The sequence below is a fragment of the Onychostruthus taczanowskii genome, unplaced genomic scaffold (assembly GCF_017590055.1).
Source record: "Onychostruthus taczanowskii isolate IOZ18803 unplaced genomic scaffold, ASM1759005v1 scaffold107, whole genome shotgun sequence".
NCBI classification, from domain to species: Eukaryota; Metazoa; Chordata; class Aves; order Passeriformes; family Passeridae; genus Onychostruthus; species Onychostruthus taczanowskii.
In genome coordinates this window covers 112,900-136,661 of record NW_024497297.1, presented here as the reverse complement: position 1 = coordinate 136,661, position 23,762 = coordinate 112,900, and the positions used below count along the sequence as shown (strand labels likewise).

Genomic DNA, 23,762 nt, shown 5'->3' with positions numbered 1-23,762 from the left:
AATTTCCAGCTGCCGTCACACGACCGCACACGACCGTGGGGAGGAGGAAGCGGCAAGAAGCAGCTGGAGGCAGCCAGGAGAAACACAGCAGGAAGATGGATCTGTTTGTGCCCCGTGTGTGGGACAGGAAGGTGGCAGCGGGTTCCCAGCCGGGTGACATGTGGCCCTGCCCCACTGCAGCACTCCAGGGCACTGGGCATCCTGCCTGCCCAGCCCTGCCAGGACCAGACATCTCCAGGACCCACCACTGGGGTCAGGCTGACATGCTGGTGTCACAGCTTGGTGTAGATGGGGCCACCCTGCATTGTCCCCTTCTTGTCACCAAAGTGGGTGGCTGGGGGACCTCCAGTCCATTTTTCCAGCTAAGAAGGGGAATACCAGCGCCAGTGACACATCCCCAGCCCATCCTTGTGCATTGTCACACACCAGGGGACCGGGACATGTGCAGCCAACCCCAGAAATGTCATGGGACGAGAAAGACGGGGACAAATGGGACAGTGGGGAGAGCCATGAGCTGTGCAGGGAGCACAGAGAGAAATCCATACAGAAAGAGAAGTGAGCGATGAAGGGGGTGGGAGAGGGTTGGGAGGGGGACGGGGGAGACTCAGGGACTGGTTGAGAGCCCCTCATGATTCCAGGTGGCCCCCACTGAATGCCATTGCTCAGCTCTGTGCCCCTGTCCCCACGGCAGAGTCATGCCAAGCCAGGGGCTCTGTGTCCTCCATGTGATGTGGGACCCCACACGTCCCTGTGCTGGGGGCTGTCCCCTCAGTGTCCCACACGTCCCCACATCCCAGGGCCAGTGCACCAGCACCCCATGTGTCCCATCCTGGGACCAGTGTCCTGTGTGTCCTCATGCACAAGGACTCGGTCCCCAGTGATTCCAGTACTGTGTGCCCCAGCACTCCCCTTGTCCCCATGACCCCCTGCCCGAGGACAGTACTCCCCATCACCTCATGTCCCTATGATGCTGTTCTCACACATCCCCATCTCTCATATCCCTGTGTCCCCATGTATGTCCCTGTCCTCCTGTCTCCCATGTCCCCATGTCCCTGTCTCACATATCCCTGTGTCCCATATTCCTGTCTTCTCTTGTCCCCATGTCCCCGTCTCTCATGTTCCCATGTCTGCATGTCCCTGCCTCTCATATCCCTGTGTTCCCAATTCCCTGTCTCCCCACGTACATGTTCCCATCTCCCTATGTCACATATCCCTGTCACATGTCCCTGTCTTCCCACATCCTCAGGTCTCCATGTCCTTCCCGCTCATATCCCTGTGTTCCCATGTCCCCCTGTCCCCGTGTCCCATCGCCCTGCCCACCCGTACAGCACGGACCACCAGGCGGCGCTGCAGCCCCCGAGAGGCGGGGCTTGCTGGGCGCGATGGGCGGGGCTCCCCGGCAGGGCGGGTGAAGGGGCGGGCCGTTTGGGGGCGCGGTCTGGGGGCGTGTCCATGTGAGGTGGGCGGGGCCTGATGGGGCAGGCTCGTCTTGGGGCGTGTCTGTGAATGGTATGGGCGTGGTCAGTATGGGGCGTGGTCAGTGGGCGGGGCGTGGCCGGCCCGGCAGTTCCGGGCTCCGCGCACGCGGGTCGGGGCGGCGGCGATCGGGGACCGGCACCGGGATCGGGATCGGCACCGGGACAGCGCAGCGATGCAGCCGCCGCCGCGCAAGGTGAGCGCCGGGCCGGGCCGTGCCGTGCCGTGCCGTGCCGGGCCGGGCCACAGGGCGGGTCACCGGGGCCCGGTCCTCCCTCGCTGCCGTGTCCTGCAGCCGTGACCGAGACTCGCCCCCGGCGGAGCCTCCCGGGGCTGGGGAAGCGAGGCCGCGTTTGGGTGGCGCTCAGGACTGGGGGCCGGTGCACCGGTACCCGGGCAGGGCGGACAGCGCATCCCCGCAGCCCGTGCCCGCCGCGGCCGCGGGGCTGAGCGGGACATTCCCGCAGGTGAAGCTCACCCAGGAGCTGCGGGTCCATCTCCTGGAGCAGCTGTCGGGCCTGCAGAGCAAACAGCAGCGGGACGCCGAGCTGCTGGAGGACATCAGGTAGGGCCCGCACAGGTGACACCCGGGTCGAGCAGAGAGCGGGCAGCTCATCCTGTCTGTGTGTGTGTGTGTGTGTGTGTGTGTGTCCCCAAGCTGACACCAGGCACTCATCCCACCAGTGTGTGTGTCCCCAAGCTGAGACCGGGCAGCTCATCCCAGCAGTGTGTGTGTCCCCAGGCTGAGATTAAACAGCTCATCCCACGTGTGTGTGTGTGTGTGTGTGTGTGTGTGTGTGTTTGTGTCCCCAAGCTGAGACCCGGCACGGGAGGGCCAGGGACCCGGCATGGCTCACCTTGAGCCTGTCACCTCGAGGTCATGGGCTCCATCACCCTCTGGGGTGGCCTGATGGGGACAGGATAGTAAGGGGGTGATGGCAGGGGGATGGTGGCAGCAAGTGATGGCAGGGGTGGCCCATGCCTGCCCCTCTCTGTGTGTCCTCTCTGTGTCCCCTCTCCCCCCAGGTCCTACAGCAAGCAGAGGGCCACCATTGACAGGGAGTATGGGCAGGTAAGAAGGTGCCACGGGATTCGGGATCAATGTTCCTGGGGGGCCCTGGCCCCATCCTGCCGGCCTGGGGCAGGAGCTGGGCACGGCCCCACGCAGGCAATGAGCAGCCTCCGAAATTACCCGAGCGTGGCTGCTCCGTGCTGGCCCGGGAGGGTCCAGCAGATGGCTCATCCTGCCAGAGGACCCTGACCACGTTCAGCACCCGCTGGGGGCTCTGCTGAGCACAGCATGGCGCAAACCTTGGGTGTTTTGGCAGCCTGGAGGGAAAACCTTGTGGGGGGAGGAAACCGCTGGGCTCTGCTGTCTGCTGGGTCATCGCAGGGCGCTGCTCTGAAATGTCAGTTTGGTTTTGATGTGAGATGTCCCTGCAGCATTCCTTGAGGACATACTGCAGCAGAATTGTGTCCCCCCTTCCTGCAGCTGGTCATTGTGTCACTCCCCTCCCTCACACCCCCCAGGCTGGGGGTGACCATCCATCCCCCCCAGGGTTGGGGTCTTGCTGTGCTTGGCTTTGCTGGGGCTCCTTTACTCTGTCTCTGTAGCCAGTGTCCCTCACTGATGTCCCCTTGCAGGTGCTCTTTCCCAAAAGCCACAGTGGGGGTGTCCTTTCATTGTGGTGGCTGCCCCCCCAAAAGGTTTTGTCGTGGAGAGCACAATGGGATTCCTGCTGACACTGAGCCACGGGGATGTGTCTGTGCTCTGGGGGAGCACGTGTGTGTCCCCAGGTCCATGGGGTGGGCAGCCGGGGTGGGGAGCCCAGTTTTGGGTCGAGAGGGGGGTGGTGGGTGCTGGAGTGCTCAGCAGGGTCGGGCAGTGCTGGTGATGCCGGGTCTGTCTGCAGGCACTGCAGAGGCTGGCCAGCCAGTTCGTGAAGAGAGACTGGCAGCGGGGCCGTGGTGAGGCTGGCGACTCCAGGTGGGCTGGGGACAGGGACAGGGCTGGGGACAAGCAGCTGGGGCTTGCTGTACTTGCCCATGACCCTCCCAGCTTGGAGATGCTTATTGCCAGCTAGGATTTGGGTGTCACTGGGATGCAGCTGTGGGTGGGATGTCCCCAGTGCCAGGGTCCTGCTGGGTCTGGGGGTGCTGACAGTCCTGCTGGGCATCCCTGAAAGGTGTCACGGGGCAGGGAGTGCCTGGCCCTGTGTTAACCTTGTGCCCACAGGGGCGTGGCCGCTGTCTGGAAAGGCGTCATCGAGGGGACAGCGCACGCCGGGCAGGTCCGTGTCACCGCCTCCGAGAGCTACCGCGCCCTGGCCGCCGAGGCCGCCCGCAGCGCCCGCCTCTCCAAGGAGAGGACGCTCAAGAAGGTACCGGGGCAAGGACATGTCCCTGTGCCCGGGCGGTGGGGACAGCTGTCCCCCCCAGCTGACGCTCCCTGCAGGGCATCGAGCGGCTGCAGAAGGCGCAGGTGGAGCTGCTGGAGACGGTGAAGGAGCTGGACAAGGCAAAGAAGCAGTTCAGCCACCTGCGGCGCAGCAGCGAGGTGGCCAAGGACAAGGCGGCCGATGTGGAGGCGCGGTGAGTGGGGGACACGAGGCCGGGGGGCTGCTGTGGCTGTGGGGTGCTCTCACACCCCCTCCCATCCTCCTCAGCCTCCGCAAGAGCGACCGGCGGATATTTCACACCAAGGCCAGCCTGCAAAAGCTCAGTGCCAAGGTTAGTGGCGCGGGGATTGGCAGCATACCCACGTGCGGGGATGCAGGGGGACACAGGGCACCATCGCCAAGCCACACTGCCCACGTCCCCACAGTTCTCAGCGCGACTGGCCGAGCACTCGAGGCAGCTGGCGGGCGTGCAGAATGAGTACAGCTTTGCCCTGGTGTCTGCCTCTGCCCACCTGGAGCATTACCAGCGTGTGGAGCTGCCCGCAGCCATGCAGGTAGGAGATGCCCCTTCCCCAGGGTCCCTCAAAGAGTATCTCCCCACTGCCAGCAGGGAGGGTCCCGCTGGCACAGGGTCAGGGCTGGCTGTCCTGGGGGCTCAGGGACGTTCCAGGGTGGGAATGTGGCAGTGCTGGGGGTGTTCCCATCTGCTTTCCCCAGGCTCTGGACGGGGACCTCTACGAGCGGCTCCGGGAGCACTTGTCGGCCGCCAGCCGGACGGAGGTGGAGACCTGCCGGGCCACCCGGGACTGGTTCCAGGGCGTTGTGGAGGCATCCGCACGGGTAATGGCACTGTCCCCCAAGCTGGGTGGGACACGAGGGCACAGGTGAGCCCCCGGCCCCATGCCACTCCCCTGCTGCAGGTGTGCCGGGAGCAGGACCTGCTCCTCTTCCTGCAGGACCACCCCGCCTTCTCCCTGGCGCCCGAGCAGCGCTTCCAGCTCACTGGGGTGGAGGAGGTAAGCGGAGCGGGTCATTACAGCAAGGTGGGGTCTGCACAGCCAGCCCCTTGTCACCGCCGTGTCCTTGCCCAGGTGTGCCTGCTGCCACCAGCAGACGATGGGGCCAGCCTGGAGAAGGAGGCGCGGCGCTGGGCCACGCGGGTGGCCCGAGAGCACAAGAACAGGGCACACAGCGAGGAGGTGAGTGTTGTCCTGCCCCACGGGGCACTGGGGGGCCAGGGAGGGGCTTTTGCAGCCCGTTCCCAGCTGCCACCACCCTCTGAGCTGTGGGTGCCCGCCCAGGTGCTGCAGCGGCTGGAGGCCAGGCGGCAGCAGGGGCTGGAGGCGGAAGTGGCGGCCGTGGAGCGGCAGATGGAGGAAGTGAGGGAAAACATCCGCAAGGCAGAGGTGGGACCCCCAGTCAGGGAGTTTGGGGTGACATCGAGATCTGTCACCCCCAGGGTGCAGGGACAGGGAGGGGTGGCGGCTGGGATGCTGCCCTTGGGGTGTGGCGCTGGGGATGCCACCACCCCTGGGGTTGGGGGCAAGGGGGTTGGGACACCGCCACACGTGTCCTGGGGACTGTGACAATGCGTGGTGTCCCCAGGTGAGCCGAGTGAAGGCTGAGGCACGGCTGGCACTGCTGCGGGCGGCAGGGCTGGACGTGGACGCCTGGCTGGCTGGGGCCATGGTGGGGACAGGAGAGGAGACCCCCGCAGGGCTGGACCCGGCCGAGTTTGATGACTATGAGGACAGTGATGAGCCAGATGAGGACGATGAGCCTGGGCCTGCTGCCCGCACCTACCCCTACACCTGCCGGGTGATCTTTGGCTACCAGGTATGGCCCTGCCTGCCTGGCCCTCACCCTGACTGCCGAGGGATGGCACCTCAGCCCCTCTGCCACTTTGTCCCCATCTCCTGCAGGGCTGCCAGGCGGACGAGCTGTCCATCAGCCAGGGCGAGGAGCTGGAGATCATCGAGGATGGGGATGCAGAGGAGTGGGTGAAGGTGGGAGGAGACTGAGCCCCCCTCCATACTGGGGCACACTTTTTGGAGGTCCTCAGGCTGGTCCCACTCTGGAGCCTGGGATGTTCACATGGTTTCTGCCTCCTCAGGCTCGGAACAAGGCTGGGCAGGTTGGCTACGTCCCTGAAAAGTACCTGCTGTCCCTGGGGTGTGACTCGGGTGCTGGGCTGGGCCCCCCAGGCCCCTCTGCCTTGCACCGCCAGCTCTCCAGCATCATGGCTGCAGAACTGGTGCTGGAGCCTGGAGGTGGGTGCTGGGCATCACCCCCACCCCAGAGAGGGGGGCGGGATCCAGAGGGTGCTGAGCCACCCCCCGTCCTCCCCGCAGCCTGGCTGGTGCGAGCCCTGTATGACTACGAGGGGCAGAGCCCTGAGGAGCTGAGTTTCCCTGAGGGAGCCATCATCCGGGTGCTGCCCCGCGCCGCTGGCGAGGTGGACGATGGCTTCTGGACCGGCGACTTCGACGGCCGCATCGGCGTCTTCCCCTCCCTGGTGGTGGAGGAGCTCACCGGGGCCCGGGAGGCAGCCGGGCAGGTCGGTGGCAGGAGGGTCATTGTGTCACCCTGGCACTTCCATGAGTGCCGAGGTGAAGACCCCCTTCCCACCATGCCCATCCCTCTTGGCTGTGTCTTCCCAGGAGCTGCCATCACCATCCCCTCCGCCCTTCTCCCCTCCTGGCCTTGCACCCGGGGCCAGCCTGGTCCCCAGCCCTGCTCCTGAGACAGCTCTGGGAGGTGAGTGCTGGGGAAACTGGGAAGGGGCTGGGAGAGCCTGGAAAGGCAGGCTGAGCTTCTGGGCACTCCCAGGTTGCCGACAGGATGGCACGGGCAGCGGGCAGAGTTCTCCAGACCTGGCAGCCACACGCCTGCGGCCGGTAAGTCCCTTCACAGGGATGCTGTGACCCCAAAACCTGCCCCAGCCCTTCTGTAATGGAGCCACCCTTGTGTTTTGTGTGGTCTGAAGGGGGATGAGTGGCCTCAGCATGTTGGCACCACTTCTCTCCCTCTCCCTTTCCCCCTCCTCTCTCTCTCTGCAGCTCCGTGCGCCACCCCCGCCGCCCGGCAGAGCCCCCGAGCCCGACCCCGAGCTTCACTTCAGCTGACCCTGTGGGTGCCCCCAGCCCCCCTCCCCCAAAAAGCTTTGCCCGAGCAAACCACCACAGGCTGCTGTCCCAGCAGCCTGGGCTGCTGCTGCCCCATGCCCCGAGCTGGTCTCTCCAGGGGCTGCATCCTGCCCAGTGCTGCTTGCAGAGTGGTCCTGCATCCCAGTACACCACCCAGAACCCTTTTTTGGGGTGCCCAGTGCCACAGCCAGGCCCCATCTCACCCCCCTCTTGCCTCCACCCTTCCTGCCTGGCATCACCTGTGCACTCCCAGCCCTGGTTCCTGGGGGCTCATCTCTGGACCCTGCCAGCCCCCACAGCACCTCCCCACTGGCAGGAGCGAGCATGCGGGGCTGTTCCAAATAAATCAATAAATCCCGCTGGCCCTGGCGAGGGGTTCAGCAGCTTTAATGGTTGTAGCTCATCTATGTACAGGGCGTTACACACCGAAGCTGGCACGGCCCCGGGGCTGCCCGCTGGCCTGGCCTGGGGCCATCCCGCCCCCAGGGCCGGGCTCCAGCCCCTCCAGTGCCGGGATGGGGCTGGGAGCTCCTCTCCACCAGCATCTCCAAGGGACCTGCCGGTGCAGGATTTGTGCCTGTGCCTGCTCTGCGTGGCAGGGGTGCCCGGGGGGCTGTGCTCTGTGGTGAACGTGCCCGGTGGCTGGGGGGTGCTCCCCACCGCCCGGGGGGGGCTCAAGCCGCTGCCTCCATCCCTGCCCCTCGCCGCGGCCCCCTCTGATTCTTCCCCCGAGCTGGGGGGCCGCGGGGGCAGCGGGCTCTGGATGCTGTCCTGCCCCTGCCAGGCCCGAGGGTCCCTCGGGGGGGTCTCCGGGGAGGGTGCGGTGGGTGGGACTCGGGTACCTATTGCCAATGGGATGAAGGCTGGCGCCGAGCGCGGTTGTCGGTGCCGCCGGCGCGTCGCTCCGGCCATGCCAAGCGCGTAGCTGCCCACCCGGGGCCGGGCACGGCTGCCCCGCGGCTGCCCCACGGCAGAGCCCCAGCCCCGAGGGGCCCGGGGGCTGCGCGCCTCCGGTGCACGCTCCAGCCGGGAGCGGAGAGGAGCTGCGGGGAGAGAGGCAGGACGGGGCTTGTGCCCACAGCCATGGCACCTCCCCACCACCCGCAAATGGGACTTCCCGGGGTCACTGCCTGTGGCTGGGCACATCCCGACCCCTGGTTCACCCTCTCTCCATCTCCAGCAGCAAGCTGAGACCCCCTAGGGCAGGGACACTGACAGTGCCCTCCCACCCGCCCCAGACATTGTCCCAGGGGCAGGGGACAGGCACTCACGTCACACACGGTCCTGCTCCGCGGCGCTGGGCTCCTGTGGGATGGAGGAGGAGGGTCAGCGCTCCCATGGAGCGGGGGCTGGGCCGGGGCTCTCCCGTGGCCACAGCAGTGACCCGAGGGGCAGAACCCCACTGAGTCTCCAGGAGCGACTACAGCCCAGGCACCATCTCTGCCTTTCCCCACCACTGCAGGGCGTGATGAGCAGCCAACAACCCTCGTGCTGGCTGTGACTGACACTGAGGGGACGGGGGATGGTCCAAGTGGCACCAGGGCTTGGGGACAAACATCCCAGGGCGGTCCTGTCACCGTTCTCCTGGGCCCCCATGTCCTGGAGCAGCCCAGCACCACAGGCAGCATCCAGGGCAAAAGCCTGGCACTGTGGAGAGGATCACCACGTGCCTGGGCTTGCCCTGCACCTAACTGCTTCCCCACGGATCAAAGGATTCCCAAGGCTCAGTGGGCCACAGGAGGCCCTGTCACCGCCTCCCCAGGTCTCTGGGGAAGGGCTGCAGGCCATCAGCTCTATCCTGCCATGGGCTGCCCTTTTCCATGAAACAGCTCAAACCTTCCAGCCTGGTCACCAGAAAGCAAAGAGGGAAACAGTGGGATCCTGCTTTGCCCTTATCCAGCATCCAGCCAGGCACCTTTCCCAGGCCGCTCCCGTGCTGACCCAATCCTGCCCCATCCCACCCCCTGCCAAGGGCTGCTGGCATGTGCATGGGCCGTGCCCAGCCCTGCAGAACCAGCCTGAGGGGATCTCCATGGCTTTGAAGCATGCCAGGAATTTTACCCAGGCATTTGGCTTCCTTTTTCTTCCACGGGTTTTGCCACACGTGCCCTGGTGCTGGTTTTGTGAGGCAAGCCAAGACCCAGCTCTTGGAGCTGCTGACACTACACAAGGGAGTGTTTCCCAGCCCCCTTCCATGAAAATCACCTTTTCCCAGCTGCAGAACCATGAATGAGTGTGTGAGCCTGTGAGTGAAATTCTGGGTGTCTGAACGCCACCAGCAGCCTCATTTGCTCACTGGTAACAGCACAGAGGCAATTCCAGGTAGAAAATCCCCTGGAGCTTTCTAACCCCTTCCAACAAGGCAGTTGGGTGGGATATTGGGAGGTACCAGGATACTGGGAGCTCCAGGCAGGGTGGGCTTTCCTCCTCTCTGAGCACAGCTCCTCAGGAGCAGGGGAAAACAGCCAAGAGATGACCACTTGGCTTTGCCATTTCCTGGCCTTCAAGGTAAGAAAGGCTCCTGGAGAAATCTGCCCCTGCCTGTTCCTTACTGGCCACATTGGACCCCATTGAGGCTATGGTTTTGGGGACACCACGTGCAGCAGTGGAGCTCTCCCAGGTCAAATCCCAATGGATGTTCCCAAAGGAAAAGGAGTCCCTTGCCAAGGAGAACGGGCAGCAGGTCCGCAGCACTTCCCACTGCCCCAGAGCAGGGTGGGACCTGTCACAGTCACTCCACTGCTCAGACACTGGAAAATGGGTGGGGAAAAGCAATCCCCCTCCAGCCCAGGGGACCACAGGGGGACCAGGAAGAGGAGGAACATACCTGCTGCTTCCCGTCCTCCCCTCCGGACTGTTTCCTGCTGCTCTCGTCTCTCCCCAGCTCATCGGCCTGTTCCTGCAGACTCAGGCTCCCGTGAATATCCGACACTTCATCTGCCGACGCCAGTCCGATCTCCTCCAGGCAGATGCCGGCTCCTTCCCGTGCCAGCTCTCCTGGGATGTTGGGACTCGACGCTCCCAGCACCGGCAGGCTCATCAGCCTGCGCTGGCGGCTCGAGCTCCCGGGAGCGGAGCCAGCATCCTGCAGGGACCCCGCCGTGCCGAGCCCCACCGGGCCGGACCCCGCCGTGCCGGACCCCGCGCCCGCCCGCCGGCTGTCACGGGTGCCGGAGCTGGCTGGTGTGTTCGCGGCTGGGCTGGCGGACAGGCTTTGCTCCGCGCTTCTGCCACTCTGGGTGCCCGTCGGGATGGCCCCGTTCTGCAGCCCGCCCGTGGGGACAGTCCCGTTGAGAGCCCGCTCCCGCTGCAGCATCTCGCTGCTGCGCTCCAGCTCCTCCGTGCTCGGCGGCCGGCTGCCGGCGGGCAGGGCCCCGTCCTGCTGCTCCTGCACGGACGGCTTCTTCCCGATGTGTGTGACACGGAACCTGCAATGGGGGCAAGACAGAGCAGTCTTTTCCATGCTGTCCCACCGCTGGATTCCCAGCTTTTCTGTACCTCCAGCCCCGATCTCCTCTCTTTGCCGTGATCTCCAGCCTTTCTGACCCATTCTGACCTATGCAAGCCATGTCCCCAGACTGATTTCCCCTTTCATTTTGAGTAAAACAAACAGAAAGAGAAGGATGGGGAGAGCAATCCAGGTCTTGGCTGGGGCAGAGCTTGTCCTCCCAGCAGCAAGATGGATCACAGCCCTTGGAAATGCTCCGAGACAACCTGGATGACAGAGTGCCCTCAGTGAGGGCAGGGACAGGGGTTTGGCAGTGATTTGGAAACAGGGATCAAAGGCTGGAGGAGCTGTTTGGCTAAAATCTGCCAGAGCACATTTTGCACCATACCCTGGAGGGGCGGATGGTACCTGAGTGTTCACCAAGGTTGCACCGTGAGCAGGTAACAGCTCAGAGCTCCTGGGTGGGCAGGAGAAAAGCTGCAGAAATGGGTCTGACACCCTCAAAAGGTGGGTTAATAATCAGAGGTGATGCAGCATTGCACATGGGGGGAAGAGAGGGGTTAGAGATCATAGACTCATGGCTTGAGTTGGAAGGAGGCCCTAAAAGATCATCCGCTCCCACCCCCTGCCATGGATAGAGACAACTTCCTCTCAACCTGGCTGCTCCAAGCCCCATCCAGCCTGGCCCTGAACACTTCCAGAGATCCAGGGGCAGCCACAGCTTCTCTGGGCACCCTGTGCCAGGGCATCACCACCAATTTCTTCCCAATATCCCTTCTAACCCTGCCTGCTGGCAGCCGGGAGCCATTCCCCCTTGTCCTGTCACTCTATGCCCTTGTCCCAAGTCCCTCTCCAGCTCTCTTGGAACCCCTCTAGGCACTGGAAGGGGCTCTAAAGTCTCCTTGAAGCTTTCTCCTCTCCCAATTCCCTCAGCCTGGGAGGGGCAAGGTGTCAGCAAAGCCTGAAAGTCTGAATTGTGATTGTGCTGATTGTGACTCCTCCTCACCAGCACTGCCAGCTGCTGCTGGACCAGCAGACAGGAAATCTCCACGGGGAGCTGGTGTCCACCAGCCAGAGCACTCCAGTGCCAGGACTGAGACCTCATGCAGCCCATGGCTCACCCACAGCTGCTCTTGCTGCGCTTGGATCACACATGGAAAACCCAACAGACCTGGCCGACCTGGCTGAGGTTCAGCTGCAAGTCAGGGTCAGGGCAAAGCAGAACTTCAGAAAGTTCTGGTGTGGAAAGAACAGCAAGACACAAAAGTCAAGCACATGGCAGCACTGTTGTTCCAAAGGAAAAAGCAGAGAGGTCCAAAAGATAAGAACAGATGCCAGGAGAGCTGGCAGAAATGAAGGAGACCACTTCCAGGCTGGAGCCCAGCCTGTGGACAGCACCAACTCCTCAGCAGGGCCAGAAAGCTGCTCAGGATTGGGAGGGTGGAGAAGAGAAATGCTCCAGTTCCAGAGAAGGTTCCCAGGCCAACCAGCAGAAAATGTGACCTTTCAGGTCTGTCTAGATATTTGGAGATAAGACACCAGTGCTGCGATTTGGGGAGACCAAAGAATGTTCTGGCCCTGAAGAGGGACAGGAAGGAGACACAAGTGACAGGATCACTTCTTGGTAATGCCAATGAGCAGTGTCAGCCTGGAAGAGTCAGGAGTGGATTCAGAGAGCAGGAAGGGTTTGGACTGGAGAGGGTACAAGAGGTAACGCAGCCAACCTCTGGCTGGTGAGGGAAAGCAGAGGAGCCCTGGCTGGCTGCCTCATCAGCATCCCTGGGATTCAGTGGGATGTGACACACTCTGGCTGAAGGGGCTGAGGACAGAGGGTCAGACACAGATATTTTATGGACAAGCTCTGCCACCGACTACAACTGGTTGAGGGAAAGCGGTGAGCTAAATGGTAAATCGTCCTATACCATACATAACCCTGAGTGCCACAGAAGTTTAGAACAATTTAGGTGCAAAAAGCCCTCAGGAGGTCTCCAGGCCAGACCCCTGCTCTTATCTGGGCTCCCTCCTACCCTCAAAGCACTTTGCCCGGAGCCCTGTCCAGTCAGGTTTTGGAAATCTTCAGGGATGGAGATTCCTCCACTCTTCAGGGCTGTCGAGGGCACCTGCATCCTCATGGCAGAACAGTTTTTTCTTGCATCTTTTCTGGATTTCTCTTGTTGTACCTCATGGCCATTGCCTCTTGCCCTTCCCAGTGCAGATCTCTGAGGAGAATCTTGTTCCATCTTCATTTAAATTCCACCCACCCTTTGGGAAGTGTTAGAGAACAATTAGATCATCCCTTTCTAATGCTCCAGGCCAAAAAAGCCTCTTCAGGTGTCCCATACTCCAGCCCTGGATGATCTTGGTGGACCTCCGCAGCTCCCATCCTTTCCACTCCTCAGGGATGAGCCTGTTCCTACCAAGACCAGGGCTCATTCCATGTAGGAGCGGGCTGGACTCTCAACCACTGCATCCAAGGCAAGAACAATACCAAAAATAAAGGAGAACAAGACTTGAGGGTGTCTTTAACTCTAGGGGTGGGTTAAAGAAGCCCTGTTTTGTAGGGTCAGTGCTGGGTCAAAGTACTTCAAGTTATTTGTCATAAATAAGACACAGGAAGGGCAATCCTGGAAAAGTCATCCAGGACCTGGAAGTGAAAAGGGGCCAGTCTGGAAAGAAGAAGCAGAATTTGGAGGTGGGATTGTACCTCTTGGGCACATAGGCCCCTTAGCAGTTGGACCTTGTACCAAAGAGATTCAGGATTGAAAGTAAAGCCTTGCAGAAACGGGATGACCGCCCTGTGGAGAAGGCTGGTGTGGGGTGGGATACTGACAGGGTTAAAGAGGAAAAGCAGGAATTGAGGGAAGGTGCCTTTGGGAAAGGACAGCATCTTCTGCAGCACTCTGAGTGCTGAGAGGAGGCTGGGAAGAGCACGGACAGAGGACACGGAGGAGGGGATGGAGCTGGGCACCAGCCAGGGAATGAATTAGCGGTGAGTAGGAACTGTGCAAAGCCCCGGCCTGCTGGGCACCACCTCCAAGGACAGCCACGGGCACGGAGGGAGCCGGGAGCTGGCAGTGCCCACAAGATGTGATCCAAGCTGCAGTTGGGCCTGGGGAGGTCCAGCAGGTCTCCCTCCTTCTCCAGCTGCCCAGAAAGCCCCAGCTCACCTCCCTGCTGAGGTTCCTGCCCATGGTGGTGGAAAAATCCACATGATAGGACACAGGGAATGGCTTCCCGCTGCCAGAGGGCAGGGATGGATGGGAGATTGGGAAGGAATTGTTCCCTGGGAGGGTGGGATGGACCTGGCACAGAGAAACTGTGGCTGCCCCTGGATCCCTGGCAGTGTTCCAGGCCAGGCTGGACAGGGCTTGGAGCAGCCTGGGACAGTGGAAGGGGTCCCTGCCATGGCAGGAGATGGAATGAGATGAACTTTGAGGTCCCTTCAAACCCAACCCACTCCACAATTCCATGCCCCCTTTGGCTCAGCATTCCCATGAAAGGACTGTCCCTCTGGACCGCAACGTGAAGTTTCATCAAGGCTCAGGCCCTGAATGAAAACCTTGTGCACAATCTGAGCATGGCAGAGCGTTGTGTCTCACCACCGTGGCCATCCAGGGACCGACCAGCAGCTGCTTGTCACCCTGCCCCAGTCACCAAAGCCGGAGGGAGCCAAGCCCAGGAAGACTTTCCCAACCCCTTCTGCTGGGGAATGGGGCAGCCTGGGCGAGCCTACAGACTGTTCTACAGGTTAGTGACGACACAGAGACCACAGGAAGCTCAGGAAGTCCCTTGAGGTGAAACCAGGTGGGGATGGAAAGCATTTGTGGCAAGTATCAGGAACACTCCCCTATTCTTACATTGCTGCTGTGTCATCTAATTACGGACATTGTTGGAGGCAGCGACCTGGAGCAGCACAGCCACTCTTTCATCCTAAGCAGGTGGTGGCTTGCACCTGGGACATGCTGTCCCCTCTGTCCCTCCCAGTGAGGTCCCTAAAGCCCCCAGTTGGGCAGCAAGGGCCCTGCTTGCACTGAGCTGGGACAGCGGGCTCTGAAAGGACACGGAGCTGGGGCTGTGCCCAGCACTGACTCAGCAGGAAAACCCAGCTTGAGTCACCTTCCCGGAGAAGGAGGGAAGCCACCGGTGCATCACAGCCTGCCACACACCACAGGCATTTCCAGGTGCAGGAACCACCTGGCTGCTCAGGAGCTCCAGCTGCAGAGCTGCTGCTGGGGCATCTCAGTGCAGAACAGCAAGAGGGAACCTTGGGCACCTGGGGAAGGGGGAAGGAACAGGAGGACTGAGGGGAGCCTGTGGTGCTCATTCCAGCAGGGAATGTCTGGCAAAGCTCGTTTGGTACCTGCCCACTGAGAAGACGGTGGTCTCTCCGGGATGCATCCTGCTTTTGCCCTCCTTGGACCGCCCCTGGCGCTGCAGGGGGTGCCTCTTCCTCCTGCTGCAGTGGATGCAGGGGGCCTGCGTGGAGCCCAGGTGCACCGTGTGGTGATGTGGCGGGCCCCCGTCCTGGCTGCTGCTGTGGTGACAAAGGCTGCAACAGAAGATGACAGGTTGTGTCACCTCAGGGAGACATCCCACCCCCGGTGCAGCCCCACCACAGCAAGGCCTGGGAGCAGCAGCTCTGGGGGGAACCTCTGCTGGGGACAGGAATGAGGAAGAGCTGTTCCACTTGACAGTGGGGAGAAGCACTCCTCAAAACCCTCAGGAGAGCAGGACTCCCCGCTGGGAAGATGCTTTGTAGCAGCTGGAAAGGGGCTGCTTGTCCCTCACTGTGGAGCAGCCACAGGTTGCTATGAGCTTCCCTCACCTGGGCACTGGCAAAGGCACATCCCCTTCATTTTCACCCAACATCTCCTTGAGGGCCTCCACGTTTGCTGAAGAGAGAGAGAAAAACAGGAACGCGTCAGCCAAAGTGGTCAGCACGGCTCTGGGCCAGCCAAGGAAGTGCTCACCTTCATTTTGGATGATGCATCTCACAATCTTCTCCACGGTGTCGTCGTTCTTCTCGGCCTCATCTGAAAAGAGACAACGTGGCACTGAGGGCTGGGATTCCAGGGCTCCGCTCACTCATCCCTTCCCAGGAGCAGCTGCATCAGCAGAGTTGTTGGAGAAGCCTCGAGTCCCCTGTCACACTGGGAAGCCACTGGGGAACACCAGATCCCTGATCCTGGAAAAGAAATGGCTGAGCCAGCAGCTGTGTGTGCAGGGAGAGGGGGTGGTGATGCTCCTTCAGAGCATCTGGAGAAATAAGAGGGAAGCAGGTTCTAAAAAGTTGAAAGAGGAGGGTCCTTGTCCAGCCCTGGAGCCCCTGGCTGCAGGATGCTGCAAGTGCTCAAGGCTCCAAGGGTAAACAGGACATGTCCACAGAAAATAAACCCACTGAGACCTGCTAAACACAGAAATGGGGAACACACAGTGACAGAGAGAGCCCCAGAGCTGCACACTATTGAAAGTTTAAAAGACTGTTCTGAGCAAAGCAGGTGCCTGCTTTGTTGTGGAGCTCACCCACAGCTTTCAACTCAACCTGCTTCCAGCCACTGTTGCAGGCAGGAGGCCTGGATGGGTGGATGGATGGATGGATGGATGGATGGATGGATGGATGGATGGATGGATGGACGGACAAACCTCCAGCCTGGTCAGTGGTGTGAGATGTTGCTGTAAGCAGGTCAGAGCTGTGGCCTGGCAAACCTTAAAGGCTCAAGAGCTGCTACCATGATCTTGGAAGATCTCCATCATCCCATGGAGATGTTTCCCTGGGCTGTGGCGTGTCCAGAGGGCAAAGCCCATCCTGGAAGGTTCAGAGACTGCCTCCATGTCATGTACAGCCAAAACATTAAAGCGGAGGAGCACATCCATGGGCACCTGGAAGCTCTGGCTGCAGCCGAGGAGCGGCATTTCCCTCCTGAGCACAGGCAGCAGCAGCAGGAGGTGCTGATCCTCCCCAGCACTGCCGGCAGCACTCGGAGCTGGAGGAGTTCTGTGGCACCATGTGGCTGTTCCCAGCCTGGGAAGCAGCCGGAGGAATGTGTGTTCCCCACTTCAGCAGACTCAGGCAAGCACCGAATGACAGAGCTCGCTTGGGCCGGGCACCCACGCTCCATGCGGCAGTGACTTCCCAATCCAACCACCCCAGAGCCACTTGCAGTGGCCTGAAGCCATGGAAAAAATTCCCTACAGGTCCCTTCCCCATCCAGCAACAGCCCTGATTCTGTGGTCTGCATGAACACAGCAGGGACCAGAAGAAGACTTGACCAATAACAAACACCAGCTGGCTCCCTGCCAGACTTCCTAATGCCAGAGGGCAGAGGCACTTGTGCTCCAGCTGGGAGAGGTTTTCCTTGAGGGAACAGGGGTTATGATTAAGATTCTGGGGATTCAGCAAGTTCTGAATATTCATCAGAATTACCTTTTGGTGATAATGCTCCTTTGGGAAGGGCCAGGCACTGGCTCCCACCTCCTTGTCACCTCCAGCCATTGTCAGCTCGTGGATCAGAGGGATCCCTGGCCCTCACACTCCCGATCCCCAGGGAACACTGCGCTTCTCTCACCGCCCCAGCCCTTTCTCCCAACCCAGCCACACGTGACAGGTAACCCTCCCAGCCCTGTCCCACAGCCCAGAAGGGTGCATGAGGAGCACCAGCCCACACCAGGCACAAAGCCGAGTCCCCAGCGAGCCCCCACTGCCCCAGCACTCACCATCCTGGAGCTCCTCCACCCCGTCTTTGTCATCTGGGTCAAGCTCGTCCCGGAAGGTGCGGCACCGGTAACCCTTCTTCTTCAGGACATGGCAGATCAGGAACCCCACCAGCCCCATGATGAAGAAGACAAGGACAAGGAGGAAGACCACAGTAATGCCGTGTTGGGGATCTGACTCCCCATCGTGGGGGTCGTGATAGTCTGACATGCGGATCTAGGAGGAGGAGGAAGGCAGGTCAGAGCCGCGGCGCTCACCCCCACCCTGTGCCCATCCTCCCGTTCCTCCTGCGGGGCAAGGGGCAGCTCCCAGCCGGAGGCAGCTCCCAGCCGGGGGCAGCTCCCAGCCGGGGGCGGCTGCCCGGGGCTCAGCCCGAGCCCCGCAAGGTTCGGCGCGGTGCGGGGCCGCACGGAGGACAGGACCGGCCGGAGGTGGCTCCCCGCGGTCTCCCAAGGACACTGCTGCCCCGCACGCCCCCGGCAAGAGGCATCCCAAGGGCAGCGGCGGCGGCAGCGTCCCCGCAGGCCCGCCGGCCCCGGGCTGCGGCGCTCCCCCGTCCCTTGCAGGCGGCTTCCCAAGGGCACCGGTGCCCCGGCCTGCCCGGGGCTCTGCGGCGGGCGGCGTCTCCCGGCTCGCCCTTGCCGGAGGATGGCTGAGCATCCTCCCGCGCCGCGCCGCTCCTCCGCAGCCCTCGGTACTCACGGCCGAGGCCCTCCAGCGGCACCGGCACCGGTACCGGTACCGGCAGGCGGGGAGCCGCGGCAGCCGGGCTGGCGGAGGGCCGAGCCGCCGGCCGCTCCCGCATCGTCCTCCCGCAGAACCGAGCCGGCTCCCTCCGCCTCGGCTCCTCCAGGCGCTCCCGGCTCCTTTCCCAAGGGCTCGGCGCCCGCGTTCCCGCTCGCCGGCTGCGCTGCCCGGCACGGAGAAGGTCCCCCCCGCCTGCCCCCCGGCCCCGCTGCGGCGGTACCTGGGCCTGCGGTCCTCCGCAGCGCTCTCCTCTTCACCTTCACCTTCACCTTCACCTGCCTCCTAGCAACCCCGCATCCCCGCGGCTGGGGACCGCGGCCAGCATCCTCCGGTCCCCGGGCCCCGGCTCCCTGCCTGCCTTCCCCGGGAAGGAGCCAGCTGCCTCTGCCTGCCGCTCTCTGCCGCTCTCTGCCACAAGAGCACCCGCCTGTCCCGATCCCAGAAAAAAATCTCTCCGGAGCTGTTTCGGCGGAGGAAGGCGCGGAGAGGAGCTCGGGGAGATGCCGGAGGCTGCAGCAGGACACGCAGGAGCGCTGCTCAGGGAAGCTGCCAGGCTGCCGCCCGCCCCGGGGTGAATAACCTCACCCGCACGCGTGCCAGCCCGAGCTCCCCTGGCACCTTCCTTGCCTTGAATTTTAGGGCACTGAGCCCTGGCGATGGGAGGGAGAAAAGTGGAAGTGGGGCTCAGTGAAAGCAGGACTGATCACACAGCAGCGTTGTGGGGGGGAGAGGGGTGCAGACCCCCACATGGGGATCCCAGCACCGAGGAGAGGGTGGAGAAAGAGCCCCGGGAGTTTCCTGTGTCTCCCTCCTTTCTAAAAAAGGAGTGGCTAAGCCATTGGAAATCTCATGCTGCGGTGGTCCCATGACCTCCTTCTCCACCTCCATCACATTATCCTCACTCTGGGAGGCTTCACCCACCACTCCTTTGCTACTGGAAATCAGACCTACTCCTCTCCCTTCTTCAGCCAGCTGCCAGTTCTCCACCCAACCCCTGAGGGATGCAACCCTTGAAACCCCTCCCAGCCCATCTCCACTGAACCAAGCTCTGATCCATGCACACGTTCCTCCGTGGGAATTATCCCATTGGAATGATCCCACCACGGCCTGCCTTGCTGTGACACAGCCTGTGACCCCTCCAGGCTCTCAGCCGTGCCTCGCTGAGGGCTCCTGTCCCTCTGCACAGGTGACCAAGTCGGCTCCCAGGAGCCTCGTCCATCAGTGTGCCTTCAGGAGGTCACCACGTCACAGCTGACACCCATCTGCCCGCTGTCCTGGCAGGGAGGCAGGAATGGAACATCTGTGCAAGAACAAGACTTCTCCTGCCATGGATTGCTGAGCCACAGGAGAGGAGAGCTCTCCAAACCCTGGACCAACAAGCTGCTGCATCATGCAAGTCTCAGCTGAGGAAGAGCTCCCAAAGTAAAGCTCGAAGGCAGTTTGCTCCTTGCCCTTGTTTGTGCACAGGGGGAGCTGGCAGCTCTGGGTTTCTGCAGGGCCCTGAGGGGATGCAGTCATGGCGAGCGTATTCCCGTTGTTCTCCTCGTGCCCACGCACGCTGTCCTGCACAATAAATCACTCTTTCTCCTCCTGGGCGTTCCCGCCCACCCAGAGCATTGCTGCACCCTGCCCCCTGCCAGCATCCCACCCTTTTCCCGACTCCAGCCGTGCCAGGCTGATCAGGACTCCCCATTCGAGGGGACATTCCCAATTTCCCACAGCCTCTGGTGTCAAGGCATTTCCACAAGCTGGGGGACACAGCATGGCACAGCAGCCTGGCCCTGCCTGAGGACAAATCCTGGCCTTCGTGGGGTGAGCCAGGATGAGGAGGGAGTTCTGTGGCTGTCAAGCTGCTCCCTCCTGGCTCTGCAGCTGGATTACCCCAGCTGATGGTTTCTCTTCCTAATTCTCCCAACCAGGGATCACCTGCTCCCAGTCTCCACCTTGCTTCCATCACCTCAGCTTCAGTGTCCCTCCAGGGCCTTAGTCCTTGTCCCACACAGCACCTCACAGGTCATCCAGAAACAACACCCTGGCACCTCTGTGCCCCAAATGCAGCCAGCATTTGAGGCATGAACCCACACAATGGAGCTCCCCTTGTGAGCAGGCTGGCCGTGTTCATCCTGGCCGTGGGGGGACAGAACCCACATGGGGTAAAGCCCCACACCAAGCTGGCAAGGTGCAGCCATGGCTGCGGGCTGCCTGCTCATCCACAGTTTGGGATCTGCATCCTCTGTCCCTCCTGATGCCATCCCAGCCTGTGTGACCCCACCAGCCGAGGCAGTGGCATCTGAGACAATCTGGCTGCAGCTCTGGGACAGGCAGCTGCCTTCTTTCTGCCTGCCCACCTCATCCAGCACCACCAACTGCAGGAGGAGGAGGAGGAGGAGGAGGAGGAGGAGGTTACACAGTCCAGAACATGGCACAGTGCTGGTCCAGACAGTCCCCTCTGCCTGGTGAGGGGCACTTCTGTGGGAGTTGTCCCTGTATTTCCCATTTCCCTTTCAATGAACTGAGCTCCTCTTTTCCCATGTTTTCAGGACTTATGAAACATCCTTGCTCGTGGATGAACCAATTAGTGATGAACTCCCCTACAGTGGTAAGTTGGAGTTGCCTTTTTTCCTCATGAGCTCAGCTGGACTTCTTGGGATGTTCTACTCTGCATTGATCAGGGCCAAAGTGTCAGCACTCCTGACCTCGGAGATGGCCTTAGCCATGCCTGGAAGTATCCAAGGCCAGGTTGGATGGGGTTGCTCTAGTGGAAGGGGGTTGGAATGAGATGAGATTTAAGGTCCTTTCCAACCCAAACCATTCTGCCCTTCCTTCCCAGGCCCTCCCTCAGGGCTTCCCTGAACCCTGGAGGTCCTTGGAGGCTTCACTCCCTCTCCAGGCATTGCCTGGAAACACCGGAATTTCAGCCTTTGGAGGCTTGGGAGGGAGGGGACAGAGTGGTCGAGGAGAGGCTGGTGGGACAGTGCTGTCACCTGCCACCCTGTCCCTCGGCTGGCTCTGGTCCCAGTGAAATCCCACGTTACCTCTTGTCTGCTCTTTTCCTGCTCCTCTTCTGCAGCTGTTGGAGCAAATGTCAGCCCACAAACAATGGGACCACGTCCTTTTGGGGATCAGCCGCCCTGGCCCCGCTGCCTGTCCATGTGGCAGCTAAATGGGCTGGACTGCCCAGATCCAGGCTCCTCTTGGGATCTTCACTTCAATGCTCAGCCCAAAAACTGTCCTCACGTCTGCAAAGCTGCTCCATCCCATCGTGTCAAACGTGTGCCTGAATCCTCAGCCCTGCTCCAGCTTTCCAAACGTGCCCAGCAGCTAACGGCCGTTAAACCACAGCCTGCTTTTGCTCTCTGAGCACAAAGAGCATCTAAAAATATCCCTCTCTGAGCCTTCCCTGCTCTGCTCCAACACCCATGAAGATGCCTGGAAGCATCTCTGGGAAGCACCCAGCTTCCAGAAGGACAGCTCAGGCAGCAGAGTGATCCCAGCTGGAGTGTCTCTGCTCTCCTCAAAGAGGGCTGTGTCTCTGCTCTTCTCAAGCAGGGATGTGTCTCTCCTCAAGCAGGGATGTGTCTCTGCTCTCCTCAAGCAGGGCTGTGTCTCTGCTCTCCTCAGGCAGGGCTGTGTCTCTCCTCTCCTCAGGCAGGGCTGTGTCTCTGCTCTCCTCAGGCAGGGCTGTGTCTCTCCTCTCCTCAGGCAGGGCTGTGTCTCTGCTCTCCTCACCCCGTCCCCAGGCGGGCACTGGGACATGCCCCGGGTGGCTCCGTGTCCCCAGGCAGGTGTTATCTGGTGGCAGCAGCTGGTGGAGCAGGGACAGGACAGCCGTCATGAGGGAACAGCGTCAGAGCTCCGGAGCTCCCGGCACAGCCGTGGTGTTCAGCACGTTTAAATCCCAGAGATTCCTGGAGCAATGTACCTGGACAGCTCAGGCTGCAGTGTGCACCAGCCATCCAGCTCGTAACTGCTCTTATCAGACTCTTCTCAGAACCCTCTGGAATCCATCAAGGTTTCTAAGACATAAACTGTGCTAAATAAGAAAGAAAAAGCTGAGAAACCAAATTCCAAGACCACAAGAAGTAAATAACAGCAGCAAAGCACCTGGACTGTGACCAGTCCCATATTCTGAGAGGTGCACGCAGAACACGTGGACAAGACAAAGGCACCAGTAAGAAATGTGTGCAAAGAGCTAGAATGTATAAATAACTGTATAATGCAAACAATAAACAGCTTCTGCCTAATCATATTGCTCAGTGGTCCAGGAGTCCTGAATTTCCCAGTTTCCCCTGCTGGGTGCTGGGCTTGGTGCCAGGTGCCCTCTCTGAGTGTCCCCAGGCACAGCCGGGCCTGTGGGGTCATGGTGAGAGGGTCCTGGGTCTCCTCTGGAAGTGTCCCTGCCCCTGGCAGGGGATTGGAATGAAATGATCTTTAAGGTCCCTTCCAGTCCTATCCCCTAACCCATCCTGTGATCCTTTGTCCACGCTAGAGCTGGGGTCCTAAAAGGAAACCCACACAAGGAGCGGTGTGGAGGGGGCAGTGTTCCCACAGGGGGGACAGAGACAGAAATATCCTTTAATAACCCCACCATTTCATCCCACCTTGACACCTGCAGCCAGCACAGCACCCAGAATTCCCAGCCATCCCACCATGCCCCACCCCATACAGGCAGGAAGCTCCCCTTGCTGCTTCCAAGGGGTTTCCATGCCCTGGGAATGCCAGCCCGGCATCCACTGATCTGCCAGGGAACATCCCCGTGCCCATCCTCAGGCAGCTCTGGGGGTGCTGCCCTCTCTGAGGAGCCTGTCTCCAGCACAGCTTCCTTCATCCCAAACCGCTGGAAGCCAGCAAGCAGGAGGCTGGCAGGACCAAGCACTGATTTTGGCTTGGTTTTCCAAGCCTTTGGACAAGGTTTCCTGCTCTGTCCGTCCTTCCTTCCCTCCAGCCCCAGGGAGCAGCTTTGTGCTGCCATTCCCAGCCAGCCCTGCCCACGCCATGCTCCTGTTTCCACCTCCTGTCAGCTCCAGCTTTCCCCCATCCCGCTGCCTCCTCACACCAACGATTTCCCACCCAGCCTTTGTCCTCCTCCTGCCTGGCAGCGCCTCCAGAGGGTTCTTTCCAAAGCTCTGGAGAGCCTGCAGCCCACAGGGTGGCACCTGGTGACAGCTGGCAGTGGCAGGTCCCATCCCTCACGGACTGGGATGGAACGAGCCCACCCGGGTGTGGGCGTCCCATGGGAACCCCCCTGCCCCATCCCCTGTGCCCTGGGCGGGCTGTGACCCCTGGGGGTGACAGGGGAGCTGGGAGCGACTGGGAGACCACTGGGGGTGACTGGGGGCCGACTGTGGGCCTGGAGAAGAGAATCCTGTGGCCAGCTGGGCTCACTGGGAGGAACTGGAGCAGCTGGGAGCGACTGGGAGCAGGTGAGAAGGAGGGAGGAGTGACTGGTGGACAGTTATGGGAGAGAACCAGCAGGCATCTGGAATTAACTGGGAATGACTGAGAGGCAGCTGTGGGCCTGCAGAAGGGAATTCAGTGGGCACCTGGGATCTGCTGGGGGTGACTGGGATCTGCTGGGGGTGACTGGGAGTAGGTGAGGGGCAGTGGGGGCTGACTGGGGAGACGGCACCGGGCGACGGACAGAGTGCAGCCGGTAACTGTCACCAAGGGGCGCCGCTGGGGGCACGCAGGTGAGACCGGGCTGTGGCTGCGGGTACCTGGGGGCCGCTGGGCTGCGGGGGCGGGGTGCGGGCGAGCCGGGGCACAGCCGTGAGCCGGGGGCGGCAGCGGGGACAGCTCGGGACGAGCGGAGGGCGACACCGGGACCGCGGGGC

At 61.6% G+C, this 23,762-nt stretch overlaps 2 protein-coding genes across 11 annotated transcripts; one reads left to right on the top strand and one right to left on the bottom strand.

The window, feature by feature from the left end:
- Positions 1–437: 437 nt before the first annotated feature.
- FCHSD1 (FCH and double SH3 domains 1) lies at positions 438–7,067 on the top strand. Of its 8 annotated transcripts, XM_041418515.1 has the most exons (19): positions 1,523–1,672; positions 1,944–2,041; positions 2,503–2,548; positions 3,390–3,463; positions 3,713–3,857; positions 3,932–4,068; positions 4,143–4,206; positions 4,301–4,429; positions 4,593–4,715; positions 4,796–4,891; positions 4,967–5,074; positions 5,177–5,281; positions 5,481–5,711; positions 5,798–5,881; positions 5,989–6,145; positions 6,227–6,432; positions 6,536–6,632; positions 6,705–6,772; positions 6,935–7,067. In XM_041418515.1, the coding sequence occupies exons 1-19, from the start codon at positions 1,652–1,654 to the stop codon at positions 6,998–7,000; spliced, it is 2,055 nt and encodes a 684-aa protein (XP_041274449.1). In that variant the 5' UTR covers positions 1,523–1,651; the 3' UTR covers positions 7,001–7,067. The 8 variants fall into 8 exon arrangements, with proteins under 8 accessions (XP_041274467.1, XP_041274401.1, XP_041274421.1 ...); XM_041418497.1 differs by having other exon boundaries at positions 4,796–5,074; XM_041418477.1 differs by lacking the exons at positions 2,503–2,548; positions 3,390–3,463 and having other exon boundaries at positions 1,322–1,672; positions 3,932–4,206.
- Positions 7,068–7,392: 325 nt separating this feature from the next.
- On the bottom strand, positions 7,393–23,758 carry RELL2 (RELT like 2). Of its 3 annotated transcripts, XM_041418585.1 has the most exons (9): positions 23,646–23,758; positions 20,964–21,961; positions 17,184–17,397; positions 15,440–15,502; positions 15,295–15,361; positions 14,830–15,018; positions 9,849–10,449; positions 8,293–8,326; positions 7,393–8,064 (listed from the first exon to the last, which is right to left on the bottom strand). In XM_041418585.1, exons 3-8 carry the CDS (start codon positions 17,389–17,391, stop codon positions 8,294–8,296), a joined length of 1,161 nt encoding a protein of 386 aa, XP_041274519.1. In that variant the 5' UTR covers positions 17,392–17,397; positions 20,964–21,961; positions 23,646–23,758; the 3' UTR covers positions 7,393–8,064; position 8,293. The 3 variants fall into 3 exon arrangements, with proteins under 3 accessions (XP_041274519.1, XP_041274502.1, XP_041274511.1); XM_041418568.1 differs by having other exon boundaries at positions 15,295–15,502; XM_041418577.1 differs by lacking the exon at positions 23,646–23,758 and having other exon boundaries at positions 15,295–15,502; positions 20,964–22,118.
- Positions 23,759–23,762: the final 4 nt, after the last annotated feature.